A 27,247-nucleotide genomic window follows, 5' to 3' on the forward strand; every position below is an offset into this window, starting at 1 on the left:
TCTGTTTCAAAATGGGAGAGGGATGCCTGCAGTATTCTTCAAATGCACTACCATACAAAGCAGTGAAAACTGTCGACGCAAACTGTTTACAGCAGCAACATTCCTCGCATTAAGACTCAGCCTGCTAGGAGTTTTGCATCTACTCTCTAGAAGTTACCTGACAATTAAGTTTTTATTAAGACAGTTGAATTGCAGCAAGTTCAGAATTTCCCTGCAATACCTACCTAAAGATAAGGAAATAGAATCACTTTTCCTATTAGTAATAGTAATTTATATTTTTTTTAAACCATACCACATGCACACATAACACCCTTAGGATTACATATAGAAAAGCAAACTGTTTCTACTGCATTCCAAAAAGATATCTGCCTGTGCACATTCCTCACCTCCAGACTTAGAAATCCTCCATCATGAGCTGAAGTGACCTGAGGAGAACTCTCAAACCATTCACATGACTTTCCCAGCAAGTTTCTTAACGTCTTGACTGATGACACTGTCAATGCACCAGAGCAGCGAGCCAGGATGACGGAATTATCTGCCCACCAATTTACATCTATCAATGGGTAATAGGATTCTTTATCTAAAATAAACAAATAAGAAAGTGTCATACGAAGAAAGATAACTTTAAACACCAGATAAGAACAGAAGTGACTTCAATTAAGAGATTTCATCTGATGGCCCAATTCAACATTTATTATTGTATATGCATCCTTGGTTCACTAAGTTTGTATTTTAGATCAATTATATTTTACTAAATCAGTTCTGCATTAACTAAAGCTGTTAAGGGACAAAACACTTAATTTTGGATGTATTTTTTTAATATTATTTGGTAAAAGAATTCATAGTAAGTAGATTTATTTTCACATAACATGACAAATTTTAAGTATTTGATAAAAGATCTGCTTCAGTACCTCCCAGGCCATCCTTAAGCAAGTCTCCATGACTACAAACATAATACTGATGAAAATCAGAAAAGGTTACACTGCTTTTGAGGACAAGTAACAACCATGAACAAGGCTTCTGAAATAGCCTACAAGATGAGGTTGTTAATATTAAACAAAAAAAAAAGTCACCGCAACTGAAGATGGAAGCTATGTCATTTCTAAGATTATTTTGATTATGGTAACTGGATGTTGGGACAAAATGTTCACCAGAGAGTCAGCTCAATTTCTTCACTACCCTGTCATTTCCCACCTCTCTGATGAAAACTACCTTTCCCCAAACAGCACTGAGAAACAGATCAGCTTATCACTTTTCTGCCACTTCAGTGCTTAGTCAGGACCTATGAAGGTCAGATGCATTAACTCAAAGACAGAATCACCAAGAAAAATAGTACAAAGAAACAGGGATTTTTTAATAATATAGATGTATACAAGCAGTAGTGAATGGATCATGGAACAGTTATTGACCTCTGCAATAACCAGGCAACAAACAGCTGCACACAGTGGCCTGAATTTTGGGAAAAGAATAGAGAGACTGACATGAGGCAAAACCAGTTGGAGGAAACAAAGCCCTTTTGCTTCAGAATTTTAAACTAATCTCCTTAAAGTACGTTAGCTTTCAATATTTTTTAGACATTCATAGAAAGAAAAGGTAAGTTCAGTTTTTTAGACTGTAGACTCTCATAATGTGTTACCTATGAAATTATGAGGCAGTGGCTTCTTATATAAGTTGAGACATCTGCTGAATGTTCAGCATTCCACAGAGTCATAATCGCATGATTAATAATAAATGAAGTCTGAAATATCCTCTTATTTCCTAACTGATATATCCTCTTATTTCTTGTTATGGCTAGAAAAGAATTCCTAAGAGAGGATTTAAAAAAAAAAAAAAAAAAAAAAACACACCCTATTGTGACACTCATTTAGCTATGCCATGCTACAAATTCAAATCATACATACAATTTTGGCAGCTATTCTAGTTGATATTTAATTAAGCCATTTCAGATCTTTGTATATTTCTGTAAATACTTTTACCTACAGAGCGGTATAAAATAATGATCTAACTGAACCACATACCTTTTATTTTCTTCCTTTTTTCACTAGAGAGTCTCCAGTCTGGGTTGATCTCATCATAACCTGGCTAAAAAAAAAAAATAGGGCAAGAAGAAAAAAAGGATTATATGCAAGTAAGTCTTTGAAACAGAGAATCTGTGTATTTACTCTATTGCTGACCCACTCGTTTTTCAATGAAAATGCTCCCACATAAATACACGCTTTTCCTGAACATAAACCATACAGCTGCTGTAGTGACATTGTAATCTTCTCTAAACAGTTAAATTAAAAAAAAAAAAAAAAACAAAACACAGCAAAATAGACAGCTGGATTCCCAAAACACCGTATTAGAAAACAAGAATACCATCAGACCTGGCCTAGTCAGCATTAAACAGATTTCTGAAATAAAGGCTCTCCAGCACTCAGAATCCCACCAAGTATTTCTTTTTCATGTCTATACATAGGACCGTAAGCATATAAAAAAGAATCTCCAAAATAGTCCTCCTGTTTGCTCTGTGTAGTGCTCCTGAGTACCAGCCTAATACAGTGCTATACATATTTACTCTAGTTATTTTCATAAACGTAAAGCCCCTTTCAAGACTAGTGCAGCAAGGGAACCAGCATCATTTAATGATGCACTGCAATATTTAGAATTAGTAAGCGGTTGCTGTGTTGTTTTTTTAAACTTTATTTGGTAACATTACAATACACAGGAACTACACTAACATAGATGACACTAATCCTACCCCTAGCTGCAGGTAGATTACACAGCTCAGACAACTGAAGCAGTTTCAGGTCATGCAAAAGGTGATTTTCAGGCTTAATTTTTTAGTAGAAAGAGAGAAGTCTACTAATTAAAAGTAAACATGAGGCCACTTTAACTTAATTTAAAAAGTATGTTTGGGTGACAATTAAGTAGGAATTACATACGTTATGAAAATATCTATTATACTTGGACACCAATTTCACCTCTAAAAATCATTCTGAAAACAGTCAAGTACTGTAATACTCCTTTATATCACCCTCACTAGATGACAAAGTTCTTAAAACTGCTTCAGAATACATATTCATTATCGCTAAAAACAAACAAAAAATAAAACAATCCACTATAAACATCAAGCAAAATCTGTATTGTCACAAAAATCTGAAATATATGTTAAAAATATAGAGATATATACGGAGATAGATATAGATAGATATGCATACATACACACACAACACTTTTGGAAGCACTGGAGCTGGATTTTTTCTTTGCTTGTTTTTTAAAAGTATTTTCCTAAATAGGCTTGGAACTACAGTTCTGTGATAGTTTGACCCCAGCTGGCAGCTAGGCACCACACAGCCACTTGCTAATTCCCCTCCCTAGTGGGACAGGGAAGAGTGTAGGAAGAACAAAAGCAAGAACAATCATGCGTCAAGACACAGGTAGTTTAATAGACAAAGCAAAGCCAAATAAAAAAGAAAAACAAGTGATGCAAAGGCAATCATTCACCACCTCCCATAAGGAGGCCAATGCCCATCCAGTCTCTGAGCCGTGCCTACCTACCCAAAACCTCCCCCTGTTCCGTTTTGATAGCTGAGCATGACATTATATGGCATGGAAAATCCCTGGGGTCAGCTGTCCAGGCTGTGTCCCCTCCCAGGTTGTCGTGCACCCCCGAACTATTCACTGGGGGAGGACAGTGAGAAACAGAGGCCTTGAAGCTGTGTAAGCACTGTTGAGCAATAGCGAAAACACTGAGGTGTCATCAACAATGTTTTGGTCACAAATCCAAAACCTAGCATCCTACGGGCTGCTCTGAAGAAAGCGAACTCCATCCCTGCCAGACCCTGTACAATTTCACAGTCAATACAGCCTAACCAGATCTGACTGCTGACCTGTAAGAACCAAAACTTACACTACACCACAGCCACATTTCCAAGTCTTGCAGTCAGAACAAAAAAGATAACAGCACACCAGTGGTGTTCAGGATAGCAACATACCATTATCTCTACAGGTATTTACGACTACTACTTGTCTTTCCTATAGTCAAAGTTTTTAGCCTTTTTCTGTAATTTTTCCGGAAAACATTCATTTAACCTCATTGTCATTATGATACCCAAAGGAAGACGTCTGCCTTCATTTTGTCCTCTTCCTGATTATAGAAACCTGTGCCTATATGTAACGTCAGGAAGTGTTTTGTTGTGGACCTTGTGCTGCCTACTGTGCAATGCATAGACTGAGGAGAAATTCAATATAATGGGGGGGAAAGCTGTCTGTGTTTCATATGAATACATGAACTTTAAGAATTTAAAACATTCTACAAAAACTGGAGGAAATATTTTTGTACTGGAATTTCTAAAGGAAACAATACACTGTACAAAGATTTACCATGCCAAACAAAATTACAGATAAGAATCAGAAACCGCAAATATTTCATGATAATGTGAATTTATTAATCAGCACGTGCACTTAAACATAATTGCTTACTACTAAGCTGCAAATGTTTCATTCTACAACAATTTTCTAATAAGAAACACACTTCTGTACAATAAAACCATCTGAGATCAATACTGTGTAGGAAATATTGGTAGTAATTTGTGCCATCTATGTCTAGTGACCAAAGATCCCTTTTGACTGGTTACCCTGTTTGGACATGATGTGAGTTCATGTCTTGTAAGTTTAGAACACAACACATGGTACTTCAAGTGAAAAGCCTTTCCATACCTATTAGTCAAGAAATTAATGGGAGCAAAACCAGAATACTTTGAATACTACTGTGCATCATTTCAGATTTGTCATTTTTCAAAATGCAGATACTTTATTTTACTGAGGAAAATATGTTATTTTTACCCAGAGAGCCTATTAGTTATTTGGAATTTTCTTTGAAAACTAATTACTTTTCAATTCCCAGCATTCAAATTCACACTAGCCATGTAAAAGTTTGCCAGTGTCTGGGCAATTCCTAACTTAAGTTCCCCTATTCAGTTCTGCAAACAATTCCTGTAGAAAGCATGTGACTTACTAATACCAATCTGAAGAACAGACTATTCTGGAGTGTTATCTGGCAGAAGGTAAGGCAAATTTTGAGGGAGGAATAGAAAAGCACATTAGACATCCAGCAGAATTTCGTTTCAACCATTCAAAGTTACCTGTGTTGGCCTCCACTTATACTTTAAAAATAGCATTTCAGTCCACCTCTACCAGTGTCACCCACTTGGCACCAAAATGCCTCATGAAAAATTCCAACACAACTAGTTCTTTTTCTTAATTTTTAAAGTTTAAGTTTTAAAGTTTAAGGGTTATAGTTAAAACACAGAAGACTATTGTAACAGTAAATACAGGGCTCTTGAAAAATATGGAGTTGACTGGAAAAACAGTTCGTAGCTAAAGTTACCTGAACTTCTCTCATTTCCTAGGAACACATATCTCTAGAGGATTAAAATATATACTGCAAATTTCTAAACATCTACATCCTTCTTACCTGATCAGTTTGGTCCCATTCTCCTTGTTGTCTGAGAGATGGAATAGACCAGATTGTCAGTTTTCCTGAGAAATGAATAGCTGCCAGAAGAGCTCCATCAGGAGAAAGATTCATCTTGAAAACTCCATCCTGCCAAACATTATGTCAGCAAAGTAAAAAAAAAAAAACCAAACAAGCAAAAAAAAAAATCCCCCCATACATCAAGACATAGCAAAAAGACCTCCCAAAAAAGCCCAAACTATTTCTTTTTTTATTTTAGGAAAAAAGTTGTACAATCTTCCATCCAGAAAATTTAACATGCTTTAAATTAAAAAAAAAAAAAAAAAAAAAACCACAACCAACCACCCACATCACTATGCTAAAAGTCAGAATAAAGGTAAAATATCAGCTGTGGCATGGAAGAGTAAAAGCAACCTGTACAAAGAACACTACCATAACACTAATAAATCATTGGGAATCTGAAGTTCTGTATCACATTGTCACACAGCAAATAAAATGTGAAAGTGTGGCATTCCTAGGAGAAGGCTACAAACAGCAATGCAGAGCTACTTGGAGGAAAAACTGCAGGTTGTTCTCAAATCTTCTGTTCAGAGAAAACATTCAGCAACCTCAGTTTTCTACTGTCCTGCCTTTCAGGTCCACCCAAAGAAGACTGTTACCCAAACACAGCTTAGGACAGCTCTTCCTCCCTGGAGGAAAATTTGGGTGAGCATTATTACAATTGGAAAAAAAAAAAAAGGGGGGGGGGGGGGGAGGGAATACAAGAGATACATAGGTGAAGAGATCTTGGAGGAGCACATTATTCATTTCAGGACACTGAATCTGAATTTAAGAATCTCTTGGGTAACAATAGACTAAGCAGTAATATAGCAAACATCAGATTAAGTCCATACAGATGAAATAATTCAACAACTGTAAGTAAACTTCATCAAGGTTACAAAAATTCTCCTGGATTAAGTTTTCCTTCAGCTCTGGATATCCTAAGAGGCAAAATGTACTTCAAACAGAATATTTCCTTAAGGATTCATGAACTCCCACACAATTACAACTGATCTATACACTATTTCCATGAGACAAGAGCCTCTAAATATACACTCAAATTTTAAAGTCAAACTTAGTGCCACTGGCAACACATAACAATTTCTGAAAATACAATTTATATTTATTTCCCCTGCCCCCAACACAACTTCCATGTTTTCAGAAAGATCATTAGGTTCTCAGAGTCTAGTCTTCACTGAAAGACAGCAGGATATAGATTCCCAAAATTCATATTGTTTGTAAAATCCCATTTTGTTAGTGCAGTTGACTTTTAAAAACTTCCTAGTAAAGATTCATACTACAATAATATTAGAACTGTCCAAGTCTGCAGCTAATCGATTTTTAAGCCAGCGCCTCCCCTCTTGGAAAACACCCCAACATAAATGAAGTACAGAAAAGTTACTAGACATCCATACGATTACAAAGTTTTAATGGAGTTTCTACAGCACATTAGTGGTAATTATCATTTGAAGATAACAATATTCTTTTAGGGTTTGTTTGTTTGGGGTTTTTATTATTTTTATTTTATTTCATAGGCTGTTTTAAGTTCTAACTATGCCACAGAAACAACAATGATCATGTGATCTGCTCATTGCTGTAAAGTGGTTTGCAGCTATTGAGAGCACTGCTTAAATCCAAGCTTAAAATGTGTTTTTAATTGAAAAGGAGAGTACTATTAAGGTTTTTTTGAACTGGTTATGATTTTTTTTCTACTATAAATAATTCTGAAGTATTCTCTGATTATATTCTTAAGCAGCTAGAGTACTGCAATCTCTACTACAGTTTGCCAAGGAACAGTACTAATGGCAATTCTCGCTTTACAAATCAAGTTGCATGCACAGAGGACCAAGAACAAAAGACCGTGAAAGGACTTAGAAACGTATAGCCAAAACATATAACCCATTAAGATAAATGGTCAGTAGTATACATCACAGGTCTTAACAAGGCTTAAACATTTACTCAGTAGTCAGTAATAATTCTGTTCCTGTTAAATTTAGATGTTGGGTGGCCATTGACACATTCAAATTTACCACCCAAGCATTGTTATCTATAGAGATTAATCAGTCCTTTGGCAAAGCAGGCAATGCTGCCTCAGTCAACAGTTTGTCAACTTAAGGGAACTGCAGAAAGATACGGAAAACCTCAGCAGGCTGGCACTTCACATTTTCTAAGTATCATTTAAGTTAGCAACACTAAGAATCAAATCCCAATATAGCTAGATCTAATACACAAGTCCTCCAGCTGCTGTGTCTGTCATACCTTAACACTGTTGCCAATTTCCCACTTAGAATATAAACTATACCTCACATATTTAAACCATAATCTCTGAAATCGTTCAAGGATGAATAACAACCTCTGCTTTTCTTTGTAAATTTAGCACTGGTAAGTGCAATGAAGTTGAAGTTTAGTACAGCTACACTCAGTACTAGCCTTCCAGTAAAAAAAAAAAAGCTTACTTCAGCCTTCTCTTTTATATTTTCAGTGAAGGAAAGAAAATTTCTCCCCATTCTACCCTTGAGAGAGATTCAGAAAGATTTGTTTTCCCCTTTCAATCAAGCATGCAATTTCTTCTTTTAACCAGTCACCTAAACATCCCAAAAATCTATTAAGGTAATTTCCAAAGTCCATATAACTTCAGATCAGCCATTTTTCCCCTCAGGAGGACACAGCAAGGGTGGTAGACAGATTTTTTACTGCTTTTCCCTTGTAAAGCAAAAGGAGGGAAAACTAATTTTTTACAAGGAGGGAAAGGGGGATAAAAAAAGGAATCAAACAAAGGCTACACAAAACTAGTAGACAAGTGATAGGAGAAGGTGGTGCAGTACTGCATGGGTAGCTCCTAAGGCATGTAGAAGAAAGCCACAAGCACTGTGTGCAAAGCCTTAGAAATACAGAAAACACACACCTACACCTCAGCATGACACTCAAGATTTAACACTCACTCATTCATGAGAGAGAATACAAGACCCATACCCAGTATTTTTTAAGAACAAGTTGATTCTGATCAGCAGTTTCATTAGGTTTGCATGTGTCCAAGTTTAACCCATAATAAACCTTTGAAGGTGCTCAGCACAATATTTCCATAGTATCTCATAACAGACTGTGAAAAAAGTCTTTGTGTCTGCCCTATTTAAGCCATTAATGATTAGTTTGAGGCCACTCATTTTTTCTTCTCCACATTGTATGAAAGTTTTGGGTTGTAATGTGATGGGGTTTTTGTTTGTTTTCTAGTGGAAGTGGGGTAGTGCAGAAGGCTGGGTTTTGGAGTTCCTCTTATTTCTCTGGTGCATGCTTGAGAAACATCGTCACAATCTACTCTCTTCTTGTGGAATATATAACACGCCTAACATGTTATGATTATATTCATTAACAAATAACTAGGTGGCTTTTTACACATTCCTTTTTGAATAACAGTTTACATTTAATATTGAACTTTACATCTCTAGACCTGTTCCTGTCAGTATGCTGAAAACCCAAGATTCAAGCTTCAGCAGATGAACTAATTGGATTTTTAAAAAAGCCAAATAAATGGCAATCTACTCCATTTAATGCTAAAAGCTTATTATTTTTGATAAGTTTTATAGAAATGTTAATTCTTAAGTTGCATAAATTAAAAACTACTTTCAGTCAGTCTCTCAGGCAGTCATTAATGGACAATTATGTTAGTAAAATACATTTCTGAGGTAGACCTAGACCTTAATACCTGTTCTGTTCCCCGCCTGCTGTAAAATCTTATATTCATAATCCTTAATAATCCTCTTCTCTGTGCCTGTAAGAACAGAAACATATCATACAATGAAAGACAATCTCATACATTGTTTTACATACCAAAAACTAAGTCATATCTAAAGTACTAAAACAACTCTGCAGGATTCTTTAAACTTCCCCAAGACTGCCTATTTTAAAATAATGTAAGCATAATAAAACACAATTTGTATAACTTTGCCTATTTCATTAGGTATGTATCATGCCACAGAAAAGCACTACCCATTTGCAATGAAATTAACAGCTCGCTTTTAATACTAAGCAATACCTATATAAGAGTAAATACTGGAATTTATCCTAGTATACTGTAAATTGATTTCAGTATATCCACACAGTAGTTGTTGCCAAATCAAACATTTACCTCTACTAGAACTAAAAGAAATAGAGAGTCAGATTTAAACTGAAACACTTATTTCAGGTGTGCTGCCTTTTGTTATGATGTAATAAAAAGACAAGGATAACTGCAATTGTTCCAACAAAGACAGGTAACATATCCCAGTACACAAGTAAGGAGTTAGTATATTTCCATGCTACTGTTTTGTTGTTGTTGTTTCTCATTCTTTTGGTTTGTTTTGGTTTTGTTTGGTTTGGGGTTTTTTTGTTTGTTTGTTTGTTTTAAACCACAAGTTATAATCAAGAACTTAAATGTTCAAATCACACTACAGAAAAAACAAAAATAGACAGATACTGGAGGGGAGGAGATAACTTATTAGAAGTTCACATCATAGCTTACAAAATAGCAAAACATTGCATTAAATTCTTCTTTCAAAAAGATTCATATTGAACTTCCAGTTAGCTAATTCTGCCAGTGACAATATTCATCTAATAAAATGAGGAAACATACTTACTGTTCTAATGTCATCTTCATAACTAGTGACCTGTTTATAATGGGGAGAGCCTGACAGAACTCTCCAAGCAGATATCCCACAAGCAGTTGCTTTAGATACTCCATCTTCATCTGTTTCACAGCCTCCTACAAGTAGAAGTCTATAACATATATAAAGGCATGTTATGGTTTCATATACTGCCACATAAGTGTTTTTTAATTGTCTTAAGTCAGAACTATAGCAGTTTGCCTGCAGTAACAAAAAGATTAAGTATATTAAGATATTAAGTATATTAAGATTCCTAACAGCCCCAATAAGCTTTAAACTTCAGAGTGTTTATTCACAGACAAAAAGACTTAAATATTACTTGGGTAACACTTGTTATTTGTGGCATTTATCCCTATTTATTCTCATCTCTAGCTTCCCAAACAAGGCCTAATTCCCAACATTTAAAAGAAAATATGTAAGGCTACATGAGTTTGTCCCATACCCTCAAAGAATGACAATGATTTCATAAGCTGAAGCTTATGAAAAGCTCTGGTCATTCTGTTTAAGCATTAGGTTACCATTTATTCAGATGTGGTACAAAAACTACTTCACTTTTATTGAGGAACTGAATGCGTCAAGGTTTTTTAATTTTGTTTTCTAAAGCCACTCTACCAATTATAAATGTGCATGCAATAATTTCGTTACACACAACAGATGATGGTTTTAAAACTTTGAGGGAATTCTTACAATTGTTACTGATTACTACTAAAATGTATCAAAATATTTTCCTTGAAGCCCTTTCACCTTACTAACAAGCAGTTTTATATTTACCTGCTGATTACTTTGACAAAAACTTTGAGAACAGATGTCTAAATTTGTTCGGAAGCATCATTTTAGTGAACAACCCATCAAAAAGTAAAGTATCAGCAAAAAAAGGCATAGATTGGAAAAGCCAGTAGTTCAGCCCTGAGAACATTGCTTTATCAATTTTCAAAGTCTGCATTACTCTTGAAATGCTCTACCACCTAGCGGCTGATGCTCATATAGCCCTCAGCTGTGATTTGAGTATATTTCAAAATACTTCCTGCAAGAGAAGATTCCTACCAAAGGCAAGGAAATCTAGCATGAGTAGTGCAGATCATAGTTCAGACTCCTTAAAACTGGTAACCTGAATGAATAGCATGTGGAAGCAAATGTACTTCATGCGTAATTAGCATACATGTTTTGTAGCAATAACATAGGAAAAAAGCAGACATAAGCTTCACCTATCACAGCTCTCCCGTAGATACTGAGCAAAGCATTTGGGTTATGAAGATGACAACAATTAACAAAGCACAATATTAGACAATCCATGAGGGAATGCCAACACAGAGAAGCAACGGAGGACTGTACTTCAGCATTACATAGACTGCAGAAGAAACTTCACTATAAATACTACTTGTTAAACAGAGAATATGACTGTTGCTCAGTGAGCACAGCAATCCCAGTGTTAAAATACCAAAGAACTCCTACAGTGCACACCTCTTTTCTGAACAAGCTAGTAACGCAAGACTGCATTAAGCCTTTTATGCAACAAACTTTACATCTTAAATGAACCCACGTTGCTTTGCATTTTCAGTTTCCAACCAACACCAACTGTTTGGTTTTGATACTGGTTGTTCATTCTGGTCAATTGGTTGGACAGCTCTCAAGTAAATATTTGGACAGGAACTCCAAGGAACTTACAAAGACACCACTTTAACACAAAATACTAGTAAGAGTACTTTGGTCTGCAAGTCATACTAAGCATGAGCTTGATCTGAAGATGTCTCTGGTACCAGGACTCTCAAGGACTATAGGGGTTGGTTAAAAATAACAATAATGGAAAGGCAGACATTGGAAACTGGAATATTTAAGCAATTCCATACACAAGCAACTGAGGAAATCAGAAGCAACAAGCACAACAACATAGCAAGTTTAATTTCATTCAACTTTGGGACATCAACAACTACTAGAAACTACTTGAACAGTTTGTTATTCTTTCATGAAGGAAGTGACTTAAACCCAGGAAGGCTTGGAGACAAGAACATAAATCCTTCAGGAACATGGAAAACAGTAACACATGAGGTACAGCCACCAATAAACAACACAGTTCTCAGAACTACACAAACTATTTTAATATCAAATTTTCTGCTGATTACTGGGGAAAAGTGCATTTGGGAAGAAAAAAATTACACAGATTAAATGTCATACACTTAATAATCCATTTGTTTGTTTCCCTTCTGCATATTTTTTATTCTCCTTCTCCCTGATGTTTCTGTTCTGCAACTTTCCTCTGCCTATGATTGTTCTGTTGGAGAAGCTTGACACACACAAAGAACATAAGAGCTGCCCCCAACTCATACAAAAGCCATCTTTTAGACATGCTACAGAGCTCTTCTGAGGAGCTTCACTTAAAAACAAGGAAGTAACAAGTTTTCAAATATCTTGCAGCACATACATCTACCAAACAAATGAACTTTCAGCAGAGACAGCCTGCCACATGAAAGTCCTTGTAACAGCTCAAGCAAGTATTTTGCCCTAAAACCTATCTACCCTATTGTACATGATGCAGTTTATGTCCATTTTAGCTAGTCAAAAATAAACATGTTAAGGTACTCACGTGTGAGCACACAGTCTAATATCAGTGAACATGAAATCACATCCTAATTCTGAAAGATGTTGGCAAGGTCAATCATTACGCATAAAATGATTTCCTAACATTTTTTTAGCACAGAAAGCAAGCTTCACATGTGTCTCTTTCACAGCCTGTCCATCAGGAAAGCTTTAAAAGAAATAAAATTTTAAAAAATTGGTAAACAAGAACTTCATGAAATCGCTACACCACAGCTGTCAATTCCTAATAACCAAGAGAAAGCAGGCATAATCTTCTCGAAGATTAATTTATCTATAGTCTTGCCCATCCATAGGGACCTAAATTCTTCCATAAGCTCCAGCTTCCATTGCAACATGCCACTGAATTAAAAATTTCAACAGCAGCAGTGACTAGAACTCAATTACAATTGACCACACTGTGCCAGAGGTGACTAAGAGACAAATAGTAGCACAAAGACCAAGAGAAGAATTGTCAATAATAGTGACAGCAGTATCTTCAAAACTGCCTGAACGAGCTCTCAGAAACTCCATCAAGATAAATCTTTTCAAAGAAGTTTTGGAAAAACTGTCACATACAGCGCAACACATTTATAATTCAGAAGTATCTTTTAGGATAAATGAAACTCAATGACAGCTGGAATGAAGATGTCATATCAGTTTAGACACACACAAAACACACAACCTCAAAACAAAAAGCCTTCTCCCAGGACTGCAGAGAAATTCATCATGGCAGCACGTACTTAAAAATTTAAAAAGCTTTTCGGACAGCAAAATGCAACAGCAGGGACAGAAATTATTAAGATGAATAACACAACTGGCATCAAAAGAAAATGAAAGGTACTCCTGAGAGCATCAGCAAAGATCTAGCCTTGTTTACCAATTATTTTTTCAGCACTAGACAGGAGATGACTCCAAAATAACAAGTTGACAGGTAGACTGGGAACAGCAACAGGAGAGGTTTTTTTCCTGTTTACTATTATTATTTTTTTTAAGTTAGTCCCAGTCTGAAGAAGAAGATGCCATGCCAACAACTTTTTTTTCTCCCAGTAATTTACCTGGCCAAATACTTGAGTTCTTAAATCCCACCATATCAGCTGCAGTTTTATGCCACTCCACATGGGTCACAAAGCAATGTTAAATTAACATATGACACTTAATAGTAACTCCCTAGAAGGGAAAGTTTTGTCTGTCACACTGTTATGGACATCCAAGATCAATGCAACATCCTTTAGTACTTAAAATGTTAAAATCTTAAATAACTTTTATTCTTGAATGTGTTTTCTACACAGAGCACAGCTAGCATGCAGCAGTTTGTGCAGCAGTTTCTGGGCTCCATTTCTAGATCTTCTTAATCTTCTACATACTCCTGGGAAGCCTCTGAGGAACTTCATGTGCCTGCCATTGCCAGGAACAGCTAGCCAGCAAGCTCCGGAAGCTTTTAACAAGGTCTGCCAGCAGTTCCTGATCAAAGGGTGCTTTGAGCTTTCATGTCAGCTGACTCCTCATTAGTAATGGTCAGGAACCCTTTCAACAAGTCGTAGAAAAAGACCTATGCAAGTGCCAGGCCTAGAGCATAGCCAATGGATGCAGCATTTTGTGCAGCCGTTTGCAGAAAATGACAGCCAGAAACACTCTCTGTACATGTTCCCAGCAACTGTGTTCATGCACCAACAGGCTCAGTCCCTGGCACCCACTGGAGCAGCTACCCCAGAACATCAGAGGCCTTGACTCAGACCATGCTCCTGAGGGAGGATAGAGATGTGCAGGTCTTGGACTGCAGGGACATGGCTCCAAGCAACCTGGTCTAGTTGACCCTGCTGTGAAAGGGAATGGATTAGATCACTTCCAGGGGTTCCTCAGTCTCAAAAAAAGTGGCTGCCCTTGCAGTACCTCAATTGTACTCTATTTCAAAGGTTTATACAAAGTTGGGCTGAAGGTAACTAGTATAATACCAGTCTCAAGAACAGCAAGTTCCATTGAGGCATCCAGGAAAAAAACTTGAGACTTCTACACAAGTCTTCACTCATCAATTTTGGTACAACAAGCAAATTCCAACTGAATCCAAAACTCTTCATCTCCTATAGCCGTCACACATTTTAGGCTCTAATATCAAACATTTTCTGCAGCAATTGCAGATAACCCTGAAGTAAGACATTCACCTCCAGAGTAAGACAGTCAAAATAAGCAAGGTGTTGAACCTTCCATTAAGAGCCTACAGAGAGCTCACGCTGAAGCAGACATTTAAGTTTTGTAAACTAAAGTGCATCATAAATTCCATCATAGATGAAGGCTGGATCACATGAGAACACCAACATTAGGCATTTAAATTAAGGTATAACACTTTTCAACAGCTGTGAAACTCATTATTAGGCTTTTTTTCAAAGCTATTGTTTCAAGTTTTCCTACAGATTCAGATACATTCCCTACTGAAATATTCTCTTTGTAATTATCATACATCTAGTTGAAAAAATTAAGCGTATTAAGTTCTTAAGCACTGTTTAATTGCATTGTAATAGGTAACGAGCAAATACATAGCAATACAGAGTGCAATAAGTCAAGGCTTAGAAGCAGCGGAAATAGACCAGTATAATTTCAACATCTGAAACTAAATGAAATGCAAGAAAGCACAAAGTTGAACTTAAGCGATTAAAGTTCACATTCTTGAAAATTAAAACTTTGAAGCATTCATATGTATCTACAATTTTCTTTTAATGCACAATTTAAGAAAACTGCCTCCCTTCAACTCCTTCTGGGTTTTGGTTGGTTTTTTTGTGGTTTGTTTGGGGTTTTTGGGGGGTTTTTTGTTGGGTTTTTTTTATTTTTTTATAAAAAGACAATTTCAGGAAGAGACTCTGCTCATGAATTTAGAGTTCTCTATTGTCAAATTTAGAAGTTTTCTACCACAGAGTAAATTCAAAACAGAAAAGACTTGCCTACATGAAGGTCAAAACAATGGTTCTTTGTGCTTTCCAACTATTCCATCCAATTGTGCATTCTTTCAAGTCCCAATTTTTCAAATTTACAAGCAAGACAACTGAGTGCACATAGCAGGAGCTACTACGATCACAGGGGACTCCACCTGACTATTTTTCTTTTCTTGGAAGGAGTCATATTTTGTGGTAAAAACAAGTAATTCCTGAATATGTATGCCACACACATTACACAAACTTATTACTTCAGCAGCAGATATAACCACATCTTTTCATGTAAGGAAAGGGCATTTCTCTCCCTAGAAAATGTGCAATACAGAAAACAACAACAACAAAATTATGCCAGCCATAAGCTTCCATAAAAAATAACTTTAATTACTAATATTCTGAATAAACTATTCTAAGCACAAAACTAGCATTGTCTCCTGCTCTTTTACTTCACACTAATATCAAGTTTTAAAAACGTTAACCTAAGAACAGTAGGAAAATCAAAGCTATTACTTCTCTTGGAGGTGGGAGGAAAGAAGGAAAACAAAACTTGAAATTTTTGCCTTCCCCCCACCCTCTTATTTCAAACCTCTATGGCAGTAAGTTGCCCTTAGCATGCACAAAGCAACGCCCATACTACTTGGTTGACAACTACGCCAGCTGATTTTCTACATATTTTCTTGTTAATGGGTTTAGCCATTGTAAGAGTTTAACAGTTCTGACATCATTTGCTCAGAAACGCACCAAAACCGAAAAGCAAGTACATCCATCTATTGTAATTGTCAGAATAATTATTTGACTGTACTTTGACTATTAACCGCTATTCTTTGCAACACTCACTGTTATAATCAATCTAATTCTTAATATTAGGAGCAGAAAAGATAACTTTGGAAACACATGTCAAGAATCATTAACCCTGGCCTGATCAAAGGAAAGGATGAGTAAGTTCTGTTATCTGGTCAGATAGCACTACCAAAGCTCCATAACCCACACCTATTACCTCCAAACTCTAGATTTCGTATACCAAGTATTAATTATGTGGAATTACTAGATACAAACTAGGTAGAAAGAAGAAACCATATTCAAAATTAATCTCTTAAAGTAATAAGCTAGAAGAACATTACTTCTCATTAATAACCATTTTTTTCCTAAGATAGATAGGACAGCTCACTTAATATTGAAGAATGAGAACAAGTTTTTAAACAGTTAATTTATTCTGGTATTCTACAGCCAAGCCTAATTTTCATTTAAAAAAATACAGCGATGTAACATATGGAGCTCACAAATACAATACTAGTAGATCTAATAGAAGAAAAATATCTAGAAGGAAGTTTAGTTCCTACAACTGAAGAGAAATAGAAAAATTAGTTGCTGAGTTTACCTTGCTATATAACAAGTAGATATTAAAAAGGTTAACACATTTTTAACATAAGTAATTGGCTAACCAGGACCTATTCCAACTAAATCCAGTTCAAGAGCAGGCAGTAAATTAGTCCATCTTTCAAGTCTGGTATCTGCACCCAACACGTTACTAACAGAGAAAATGCATCACAAGGCAACTCCAAATACCAAAGCCTGGCAATTCTAGTCAGAACACTAGGGAAAATGGGCTGGCCAATGAGTCCAACAATCAAATCCAGACAGAAAACAAACAAACCAACCAGACATCAGCCCTTACCCGCATCAAATTCAGAAACATCTTTTGAAACCATACCTGACATTCTAAAAAAATGTTGCTTATGCAAGGTACTCGTACAGTAAAGGACACAACTTGATTTTCATTACTGGATTAGTAAAGCAAGATCACCAACTAGGGCTTCTTTCATAGGTACAATGATATATGACTTGTTAGTACTGATTCACTAAATACCAATATTAAAATAGATTTTTGTTTTCTCCCCCTCCTTATGCATCACATGTCAATGTTTATTTTGCCACTTTTGTTCATCATTTCCATATTATTGGCAGGTAGCAAACAGAACACTTACCTGTGACCAGGATGATAAATGACAGTAGTTATTCCATGGGCATAATGACTGCTAAAGCTGAAACTATGACTTTCTTGAAAGCTTTGATTTGTTCCAACACTAAGTATGGGGGAAAAAATACATATAGTATTTCAGATTTATTTTCTTTAAAGAGCAGAAAGAATGCCTTTGAAGTTTACGGTACCTTCTCAAAGCAAGTCAAAATTTATGCTTACCTTACAAGGTAACTTCTCAGTTCTCCACGATAATTAACGACAAGCAGTTCAGCTGACCATTGGGCACTTGCTTTGTATTCTAGAAAGATCAATCCAGCAATAGCATAACTCAGATCTCCTGGAAAACTTGCTGTCTTTACCCAAAAATGCAGACAAAAAAAAGGAGAAAGTGTCTTGGTTACTGAAAGAACTAGGAAGTTAAATTTACTATATTGTATAAAAATGTACTAAAAAAAATAAAATTTCCTAGTTTGTATTAGTAAAATACACTTCCTTTTATCTTGATTTTAAAGAAATCTTACTACTGTAAAGTCTGCAAAGACAATATACTAAGGAAACACACCTGAGCCACCTCTCCAAATTAGTTTCATACAACCTTTGAATATGCAAAATATAAAATATATTGTGTGGGGCAAGCCAACAGCAATCATCTTGCTTATACCAAGAAAAAATAATCCTCATATTGCTCTTTCAGCAATATTTCTTGATTTATAACTGACTCTGCATATAAACTGCAGCTTTGTAATCTACTACTACAAATTGTAATTATTTGCACACAAACTAAGTAGGTGACTCTACTTTCACAATCTGATGTACCTGCAGATCTACCACAATTCTAAGAAAAAGAAAAGAAAAGATGAAGTTTCTGACTTGATACAACAGCACAAAGTACATGCTTTGCAAGTGCTACACGACTTAAGTTTAACTATAATATATCCACCATATGATAAACACTTCAGGGTACATTTGTGCATGGTATTCATACTGTAAGCCTTTACACCAAAGCAAGCCATGATTAAATAAAGGCCACATAGTGGAAAATACCTTTTATCTTTACAAAAGGTTCTATTATATTCATATTTAATCTAAGAGAGCACTTACCGGTGAAATGACCAAAAGCTCGCTACCCATTAGGTCAAACACTCTCACTGTTCCAGTGCTTTCAGCATAAGCAAGTAACGTACAGTCATGACTCCATGCCACTCGCCTCCACTGCGGGTTAGGATCCTTGGGCACTGTGAAAAAGGAAGAAAGTTATTAAAAAGTGAAATATAATCCCTTAAAACACAAAGTCAACTGCATCAAAAAATGCAGGGTGCCTACCATCATTAGAAGCTTATCTTGGAAGAGAAAAAAACCCCACCACCTCCATCCAACACCTGCTATGTCTCCTAAACCCACTAATTTTAACTATCATGTCATTTCAGATTCAGGTTTTATATGTTAATCATCATGAAAAGAAGAGGGGGGAGGAAGGGTAATGGAGCTATTCACAAAGCAAAATTATTAACAGATTCTTCCCAACACTTTTAAGAAGTTACAACATTATAGTAAACCGACACCACCACTTAGCCATGCATGAATAACCAAACAATGATGACGCTAAGTAATGATGCAGAGGTTGCCATATTGTATACCTTGACATTTTCCAACTATGGATCCAAAGTCATCTTTTGCAGACCTGCCAAAAAAGACTCATATGGATTTAAATAAGAAAAAGAAAACACTCTTCAATTTTCTAGGATGAACAGAATACTATAAAAACACTCTAAGTGCACAATTCAAAGGCCTGTATGTATTTAACTACTTGTTCAAAAAGGCAGATAGTAGCCTTCACGCTTAGGCAGCTACAGTAACTAACAACAGTATTTTAGAAACCCTCCTCCCATCACATAAACACTAATATCCCTCATTTAGTAGTAATGCTGTTCAAAATAGGATAGCAGCATTTCAGAACTTCAGCATGTAACTTTAGGGAAAAAAAAACTAGTCAGTATTCTCTAGGTTACAATTTTAGAAACAATGCAAGAATATGGTTACATTAATACAGTTGAAACACAAGATCTATTTTACAGTCTATAAGCTGACATTTATGGTGTTCACAGCACTTCTGATTGAACAATTTTCACACACTTGCTTCTTTTACATATAAATAGAAGGTCTGACCTTCTAGCAAATGGATTTTTGTGAAGCAAGTAAACACACTCCATCAAGATCTGTTCTACAGCTAAATGTGTTCTTGAACTGGCAAAGGAGAGCTTGTTAGAGAGCAGAAGAAAAAGGGAAAGCATCAGTCTTTACAGCAATCCACATTACTTGTAAAATAAGGTGAAGTATCATATATGCCAGCTACTCTACAGAGAAGCAGAATACTAGGTCCTTGTCCCATTTATTAGGAGAGAATTTCTATTCTTTAAATAGACTTTAAATAGACTTTAAAGGGGAACAGAAAGGCAAAGGTTAGAAAGACTATGATTTGGGTTTAGCACTTTGATTGTTTTTCTTTCACCTCTTGAAAAGAGGGAGAGAGAGAGACAGATAGATACTTACATAAATTTATCTATAACATTAATAATTGGGGGAGGGGGGGGAGGGGTTTCTTTTTAAACGGGGAATGACCAAAAACTAAGAAGAAATAGAAGGCTTCTGCTTTCTAAGTGATAATATATTTTAAGATTATTCCATAGATTACTTTCACAACATATAACATTCCCCCCCCCAAAAAAACCCAGAAAAATCTTTAAACATACAGTTAGTAAATGACTAGAAACACTCAGAACTCCACAACTGTGGTCATGAAGCAATAGATAATACTAAGGTACCTGATTTCTACACATTGGTCTTCAACAACTGCCAACAATTTACCATTGCTGAAAGAGAAAAATAAAGGTGTGAAAGTTCATTTGAAGTCCAGTCCTTACGGAATGTGCATCAGAGCTCTAGGTGCTTTTCTGCAAGGTTAGATACAAGTTTCCTCTTTCATAAATCAAAACAAATTGGGAAATATAAATTTTTATACAAAAAAAAAAGTCAGTGCTATAATAAGATTCCCTTCATGTCACTGAAATGTATCTGTCATTCTTTTCTAGTAGCACTAAGAAAACAGAAACAATGTCTAAAATCTTGCTGCAGGGGAGGTCAGAATCAGACGTTGTTTATGGATAATTTTATAACAGCAATATCTAAAACTATGTATTGCTTTATCTGGAATAAACAACTATCATACTTCAGTAAGTTATGTCATCTCCTTCAGTCTCCTGTCTTTGTACCTAACATACAACATTGCAACTGGCATGTTGTGCATCAAAACAGAGTATCACTTCCCTCGAAGAATCACCATCTCTCTCAACAGTACACAGCTCTTGCTGAACCACTGATCAGATTCAGCGATAATACTTAATAAGCTAAAACATTCCATGCTACCTTCATGTCATTGAACCATTTTTCTGTACATATTTATGCTTATTTGTAAAAGCCAGTGATCTCACTGATGCTGCTAAAATTACTGCAGAACAGCTGGTTTTAGCCTTGGAACTCACTTCTCCTCTAAATATACAATAGCAGACAACTCTTGAGGGTATGCATTCACTTTCTACAAATTTTAAAATAAGTAATTTATATTATATGTCCTGCCAAGTTATAGGTCTTTAACTGACCAAATTCAGGACTTGAGTTTGAGAATGATTGGACTGCAAGCCACTTTGCCTCAAAAGCTAGAAGGACATTCAGATCTGAATGAGATATGCAAGAAACGAAGAGAAGCAGCACAGAAGCCCCTAGGTAGCAGACTGACCTTTCTTCCTCAGGGCTACCCCTGAAAGCCTCCAGTATTTCTCTTGACCAAAAAGAATAACATGATTTTAGCACAATTATCAGCTCAGCATTGGGGGAGGAGAAGAAGCATTGATACATTTCACTACTGCTGCAAACAGAAAAGCATGTAAGCTGGTTACCTTGCAAGTACTAGGTGCCAGTTGATCTGCTTACTAACCAGACGAACCAGTCCAGTGGGCAGAGAAAACTTTGCCGGGCTGAAATAACAACATTAGGCTAAATCAGAACATACACTTAACAAAACCAGTACCCAAGATACACATGCCAGACAACTTAGCTTTAAGGCAACCATCAGTGACCTGGGAGGTTTTAGCAACTAAACATGAATCAACACTGCACCCTGCCAATGATGAAGACTAACAACATCCTTGTTTGTACTAACAGAACAAAACCACATATTAAGTAAACTGATCATTTACTCATCACTCTTTATACTCTGGTCAGCAGCCAGTTTTGCCCCCCCAACCCCCCATTACAAGAAGAACACCAATAAACTGGAGGGCCACCAAGATGGTCAGGGGACTAGAGCCCTTGCCCTACAAGGAGATACTGAGGGAACTGTGTTTGTTTAGCCTGGAGAAGGGAAGGCTTCAGGGGGACCAAATAGCAGCTCTTTGATACCTAGGAGGTTACTGTTAAGATGGGAGCCACTGAGGTGCATGGCAGGAGCACAAGAAACTGTGATCAACCTTTGGTGGACTGGGCAGTGTTAGGTTAACAGTTGGACTCGATCTTAAAAGTCCTTTCCAACCTAAATGATACTATGATTCCAAAACGGAGGAGGTTCCAAGCTGACATAAGGAAGAGAATTCTTTACCATGAAGACAGTCAGGCACTGGAACAGACTGCCCAGAAAGTCTTTGGGATCTCCATCCTTTAAGCTTTTCAAGACCTAGCTGGACAGAGACCTAAGGAACCTAGTCTGACTTCAGTGTTCTCCCTGCTTTTAGCAAGACTTTAAACTAGAGGCCTCCCAAGCTCCGTCCCAAACACTTTTATTAAATACATAAAAATAGCAACTAGAATCAACTAGAATCTATTACAAAAGCTAGAAATCAGACTTCAAATATGACTACTGGGCAGGAGGGAAGAAAAGCAAGTTAATTCTGTCTGCAACTGAATCCTTACAACTGGACTCACATGATGGTATGGAGCCCATAAACATCCCCCCCCCCAAAAAAAAAGGGGAGAGGGCTGCAAAATAAAGTAGAACACCAGCAATAGGGAAAACAGCATTGCCTGCTGAATTCAAGAATAGCATTGTTTCACAGGGAGTCACCTTAATGTCCCTTTCCATATATCCCAAAACCAAGAGAATACCCCTGAAAAAGGGAGAACTGATATCATCAAACCTGTCGAGTGCATCAACAGGGTAGTATAACCATAGAGCTGAAATTCTCCAGGAACACTGTATTTACCCCAATATATTTCTGGGACCATTTAAGTGCCTTTTGAATCAGAAGTTAAATTTATAAATGGCACGATTGTTGCTCAACTAGTTATTAAGCTTTTTGTATGAGAGTTTGAATTGCCAAGAAAAAAAAAAAATCCAAATTATTACTCCAAAGGAAGCTAATCCTGCCATGCCATCATACTTGTCACTGAGGCTAAAGAAAAAAAAAAAAAAAAAACAAAACAAAAAAACAAAACAGCTTCACTTGCAATATCTCAGCTGGGAGCGGGAAGGACAAATATGTGTTTTGAGAAAGATGACATTCCAACTGCAAGTTTACTTAGGCTTCTGATAGAAGCGAAAAGTCAAATTAGTGTACACCAGCTCTTTTCTAGATAGGCTTCAGCTGCAACTCAAGTGGTTACAACTTAAAACTTATGAGACAAGAATATTCTAAGCATTGCTTGAACAATATTCTAAACAAGTGTTCAATTTTACTCTCATTAAAAATAACTTTCCGTCAACTCAAAAAGCTATAAAACTATTATCAAATAAAAAGATTAAGCACTATTTTCATCAAACCTACCTGTACCAGATGTACCGAAGCAAAAACAATGCAGGACCTACAATGGAAAAAGAGGCAAAAATTACATCTCTAGTTTTAAAACACTCTCCAGCTTACTGCACACAGAATCTCAGAAACTCTCACAAAAGAAAGAGGTATTAAAGGAAAAACCCTCTATGCTTGGCCAATGAATTCTTATATTAGAGTAAATGCAAATGGCAGATCAAAAAAATCAGTACACATTTCTGGAAAGTCTAAGATAAATTCTTACTGGGTGAAAAAGTAATTCAGTTACTGCATACACCAAGTGTTGAATGGCAATGTAATATGACCATAATGTAAAGCTTCCTTATAGAACTAACTAGCAAACAGCCCAGTGCAAGAGCTGGTAGAGAAAAAAACCTCAACAACTTTTTTTTAAAACTCAGAGCTTCTAAACTTCTTAAATATATGGTTTATTAGTTTGTCCCAATAAGCTAATAGAAACAAGAAAGCTCACAAAAATGACATAAAAATAACACAGCAATATTGATAATCAGAAAACACCTTCCTGAAAACACATCCTGCACTCTATTTCTATTACACTAGCCACCCTAAAGTGCAGAAATTGTAAATTTGACAAGCAATGCACACATCATTCTTATGAGTTATGAACATAAGAACAAGTCATATTTACCTGTAATTGCTCTAGTGATGATAAATGATGCACCATGTTTTCTGTTGCCTCTTGGCTGCAATTACAACAATAATGGTCAAACACTATGTTATACATTCTAACTTAAATACAACATTCATACATATATTCACGGATTAAATTTACGTTGTCTGCTAGCCTACAAGTTCCTTATGTATCTTCTATTACTCACAAATTCATATACTGAGTAATTTAACTGCATAAGCTACAACAGGCTATAAAGCCAAATATTTATGTGCCAAGATGTAATAAACAAAATGTACTACAGATTATCTGTTGATTCAGCTTTGCCTTGATCTTCAGGTTGTAACAGAAGACACTGACTTCTGATTATGTTCTCTTGTAAGGTATTATAAATCATTCTTTCTACGCGAAATGAATGCCAGATTGACCTGTAACGTCCAGAAGTCAAAGTAATTGGTGTTCAACATATTATGCTAATATATAACTGCTAAGCTACATAAAGACTGCTCACGAAAGCTTCAGAAATATTAAGAAAAACAAATAACTTTTGAAGAAAAACTCTTTCTGTGCCAATTTGTACTAGGTAACACAGCCACTCAGATCACCACCTCTACCCCATACCATCTCACATAGCCTTTCCAGCAGTCCTGTTCTACTTAAGGCAGAGGAGAACTACTCTCACTATATAAATGAAAGCACTCTTCCAACACAGAAAAAAGAAATACAAACCAACATAGGATGTAAATTCTCAGCTATAAGAAGGGGTAAAATTATTTGCCAATAAGAAAGTAGGGAAAAGGGATTAAACTGAGAAGACAACAAACATAACCAATAAGGAAGGCATCACACACAGATCTTCAAAATAAGCAGTCATGCTTATACTTTTCTAGTGAAAATATTAGAGCACCACAAACTGAGCATTTGAGCAGGCAATGAACTAATTTCCTCTTCCCTTCAATATAGAATAAATAGTGCAGATCATTGCTTGTTAACTGAAATATTCAGACCTCTCACTCCAAGTTATAGAGCAACAAACACTGAAAAACACACAAATTTATCAAAATCCCAGAGTATGTCTATGTTTAAAAAAACATTTGGGCTCCCAATTATTGAAGTAAAGATTAGCAGTTTTCTATGCAAAGTTTGCAATCCAGAAATAGTCTTTCAAATAATCGGGCTGCCATCTCACAGCATGTAAGAAGCCAACGCAGCTGTACCAATAGATAATGTTCCAAATTCAGGTTGATCAACCAGGAAATAACAAGGCATTACAGTAAAATAAGAGAGAGAATAAATTATTTCTTACAGCCATCATAGTACCTCGGGGAGAGCTGCAACTTCCTAGGGAGGTTAAAAGCAGAGCTTGTTAAAGTTTCTGGATTAAGAAAAGTTCCCAGTAAAAATTCCTTACATCTCTTTAGAATTTTTTTTTAATATTCTTAGTGTCCACTCCTGAGCCTAAACTACAGGGTTCTATTCCACCCATCTTAAACCATTCACAAAGCTGATTTACTATTATACTCTGAAGACCTGAATTTTACTTTTTGTAATATATTCCTACCACCTCAGCAACAGCAACGGCTACCAGATCTGCTACATTTCTTTTTTAATTCATTCCCATTTGGGAAAACAACATCAAGTTCTCCTTCGCTAGAGCATTCCAGAAATAAAAACTAACTTTCTCGCTGACAAGACACTCACTTACTTTTGGATTTTGTTGCACACCCAGCAAGCTTGCAGGGGGCAGGGCGGGGAGGGTGTTGAGGAAATCTCAAAACTTCAGATGGCAATGAAAAAAACCCATAGAATGAAGTGATACATTCAATACATTTCAGCAGACAGACAGTACTTGTCCACTGGAAAAAAGGAAAAGTTCAGTCTGCCGGTATTTACACAAATGATTCCAGGAGTCCTCCCCTGCCACCTCCTCCACAACCACTGCCTCATTCACTATTTTCACTGATCAACTACTCAGTAATTCCTTTTATTCTTGTTATATATTTTGGGCTCCCAAACAGTGCATTATGTACAATCACATCACTACACTGAACACAGACTGCTTGATATCGACACCAGTCTCTTCTCTGGCATTGTCAGTTCCTTGCAAATTACTTGCATAACAAACATCTGTTATTTCCCCCACAAAAAAAAAAAAATATTCTTGGGAAATTCAATACAGGTGAATGAGAATACTAACAAGAACTAAAACTAAAGCTAAATTGGGGTACCAGCTTAAGAAATCCATGCCAGTTTTACCAGTGTCTTGAATTTAACATGACTTTATGTGTTCGTCACAGGATTCATCTTCCATGCGTCATAATTACAGCTGTAAATGCTCAGCACTCTACAATTAAAAATGAATTATCCCAAATGACATAACAGAAAAATTTTAAAAAGTCAATAGAGACCTGTGAAAAGTATGTTTTAAGGCCTTGCTTTGTATTCTAGATGACTGCGTAGGAAGACATTTAATTTCATTTTGCAGTACAGCATTCAACTTCCTTTCCCTTTCTGCTGTGCCCCACCTCACTCATTCCAAACCATTCAGTTCTACAAGAAGTAAGGCAGGGAGTGTTTTGTGACTTCTTCTGGAACGTGTGAATAAACCAGGATTAGAAGAGACAGATGTTCCAAAGGGAAAGTCACAATCACCTAAATAATACCACTGTTAAGGCACCTTAAGGCAAAAACTGAATCACACTGACAAAATAATCTGTTTGCCTATGTATGTCAGTGTAAAATCAATTTCCCACTAAAACTGTAAAGAGAATATCAGAAGTGTCCTTGGCTACTGACAGTCTTCAAGAGGGATGTAAATCCAAACAAACTACACGGCATAATATTTTCAAGCCTCCTTATTTCTGCCATTCAAAATAGGAATTATGTTGAAAATAAATAGGCAAGAAATACCAAATTTAAAATAGCCTGTACCATTTGCTGAAGTTGACAAGCAGAATTCTATGATGCTTAGAAATTCTAACTGTCAGAGCAGATCAGGACCCTCAGACTGTGGGTCCACAATCACTTTAAACTGGCATACCTGCATGCTACCACTAAAGGGAGGTCTCACACTTCACTCAGCTTTGACTGACACTTTATTCACCCCCTTTGGTACCTACATGAGTACTAGCGTGACCACTCAACAAAAGAAAATGAAACAACACAATTGTTTCTCAGGCTAATC

General features: G+C 36.2%; 1 protein-coding gene across 1 annotated transcript in view; it reads right to left on the bottom strand.

Annotated features, from left to right (window-relative positions):
- NBAS (NBAS subunit of NRZ tethering complex) overlaps positions 1-27,247 on the bottom strand; it is a 186,011-nt gene that overhangs the window by 157,312 nt on the left and 1,452 nt on the right. Inside the window, exons 2-14 of the mRNA XM_009466291.2 lie at positions 24,082-24,136; positions 23,427-23,463; positions 21,567-21,644; positions 20,436-20,483; positions 19,251-19,294; positions 18,715-18,848; positions 17,833-17,966; positions 17,618-17,716; positions 10,111-10,249; positions 9,201-9,266; positions 5,459-5,587; positions 2,019-2,082; positions 387-580 (exon numbers count right to left, since the gene is read on the bottom strand). Coding sequence (XP_009464566.2) covers positions 387-580; positions 2,019-2,082; positions 5,459-5,587; positions 9,201-9,266; positions 10,111-10,249; positions 17,618-17,716; positions 17,833-17,966; positions 18,715-18,848; positions 19,251-19,294; positions 20,436-20,483; positions 21,567-21,644; positions 23,427-23,463; positions 24,082-24,136 — 1,221 coding nt within the window. The remainder of the gene's footprint in view (positions 1-386; positions 581-2,018; positions 2,083-5,458; positions 5,588-9,200; positions 9,267-10,110; positions 10,250-17,617; positions 17,717-17,832; positions 17,967-18,714; positions 18,849-19,250; positions 19,295-20,435; positions 20,484-21,566; positions 21,645-23,426; positions 23,464-24,081; positions 24,137-27,247) is intronic.

Source organism: Nipponia nippon, unplaced genomic scaffold, assembly GCF_047370975.1.
Source record: "Nipponia nippon isolate SJK-2023a ecotype South Korea unplaced genomic scaffold, ASM4737097v1 scaffold_4, whole genome shotgun sequence".
Classification (NCBI taxonomy): Eukaryota; Metazoa; Chordata; class Aves; order Pelecaniformes; family Threskiornithidae; genus Nipponia; species Nipponia nippon.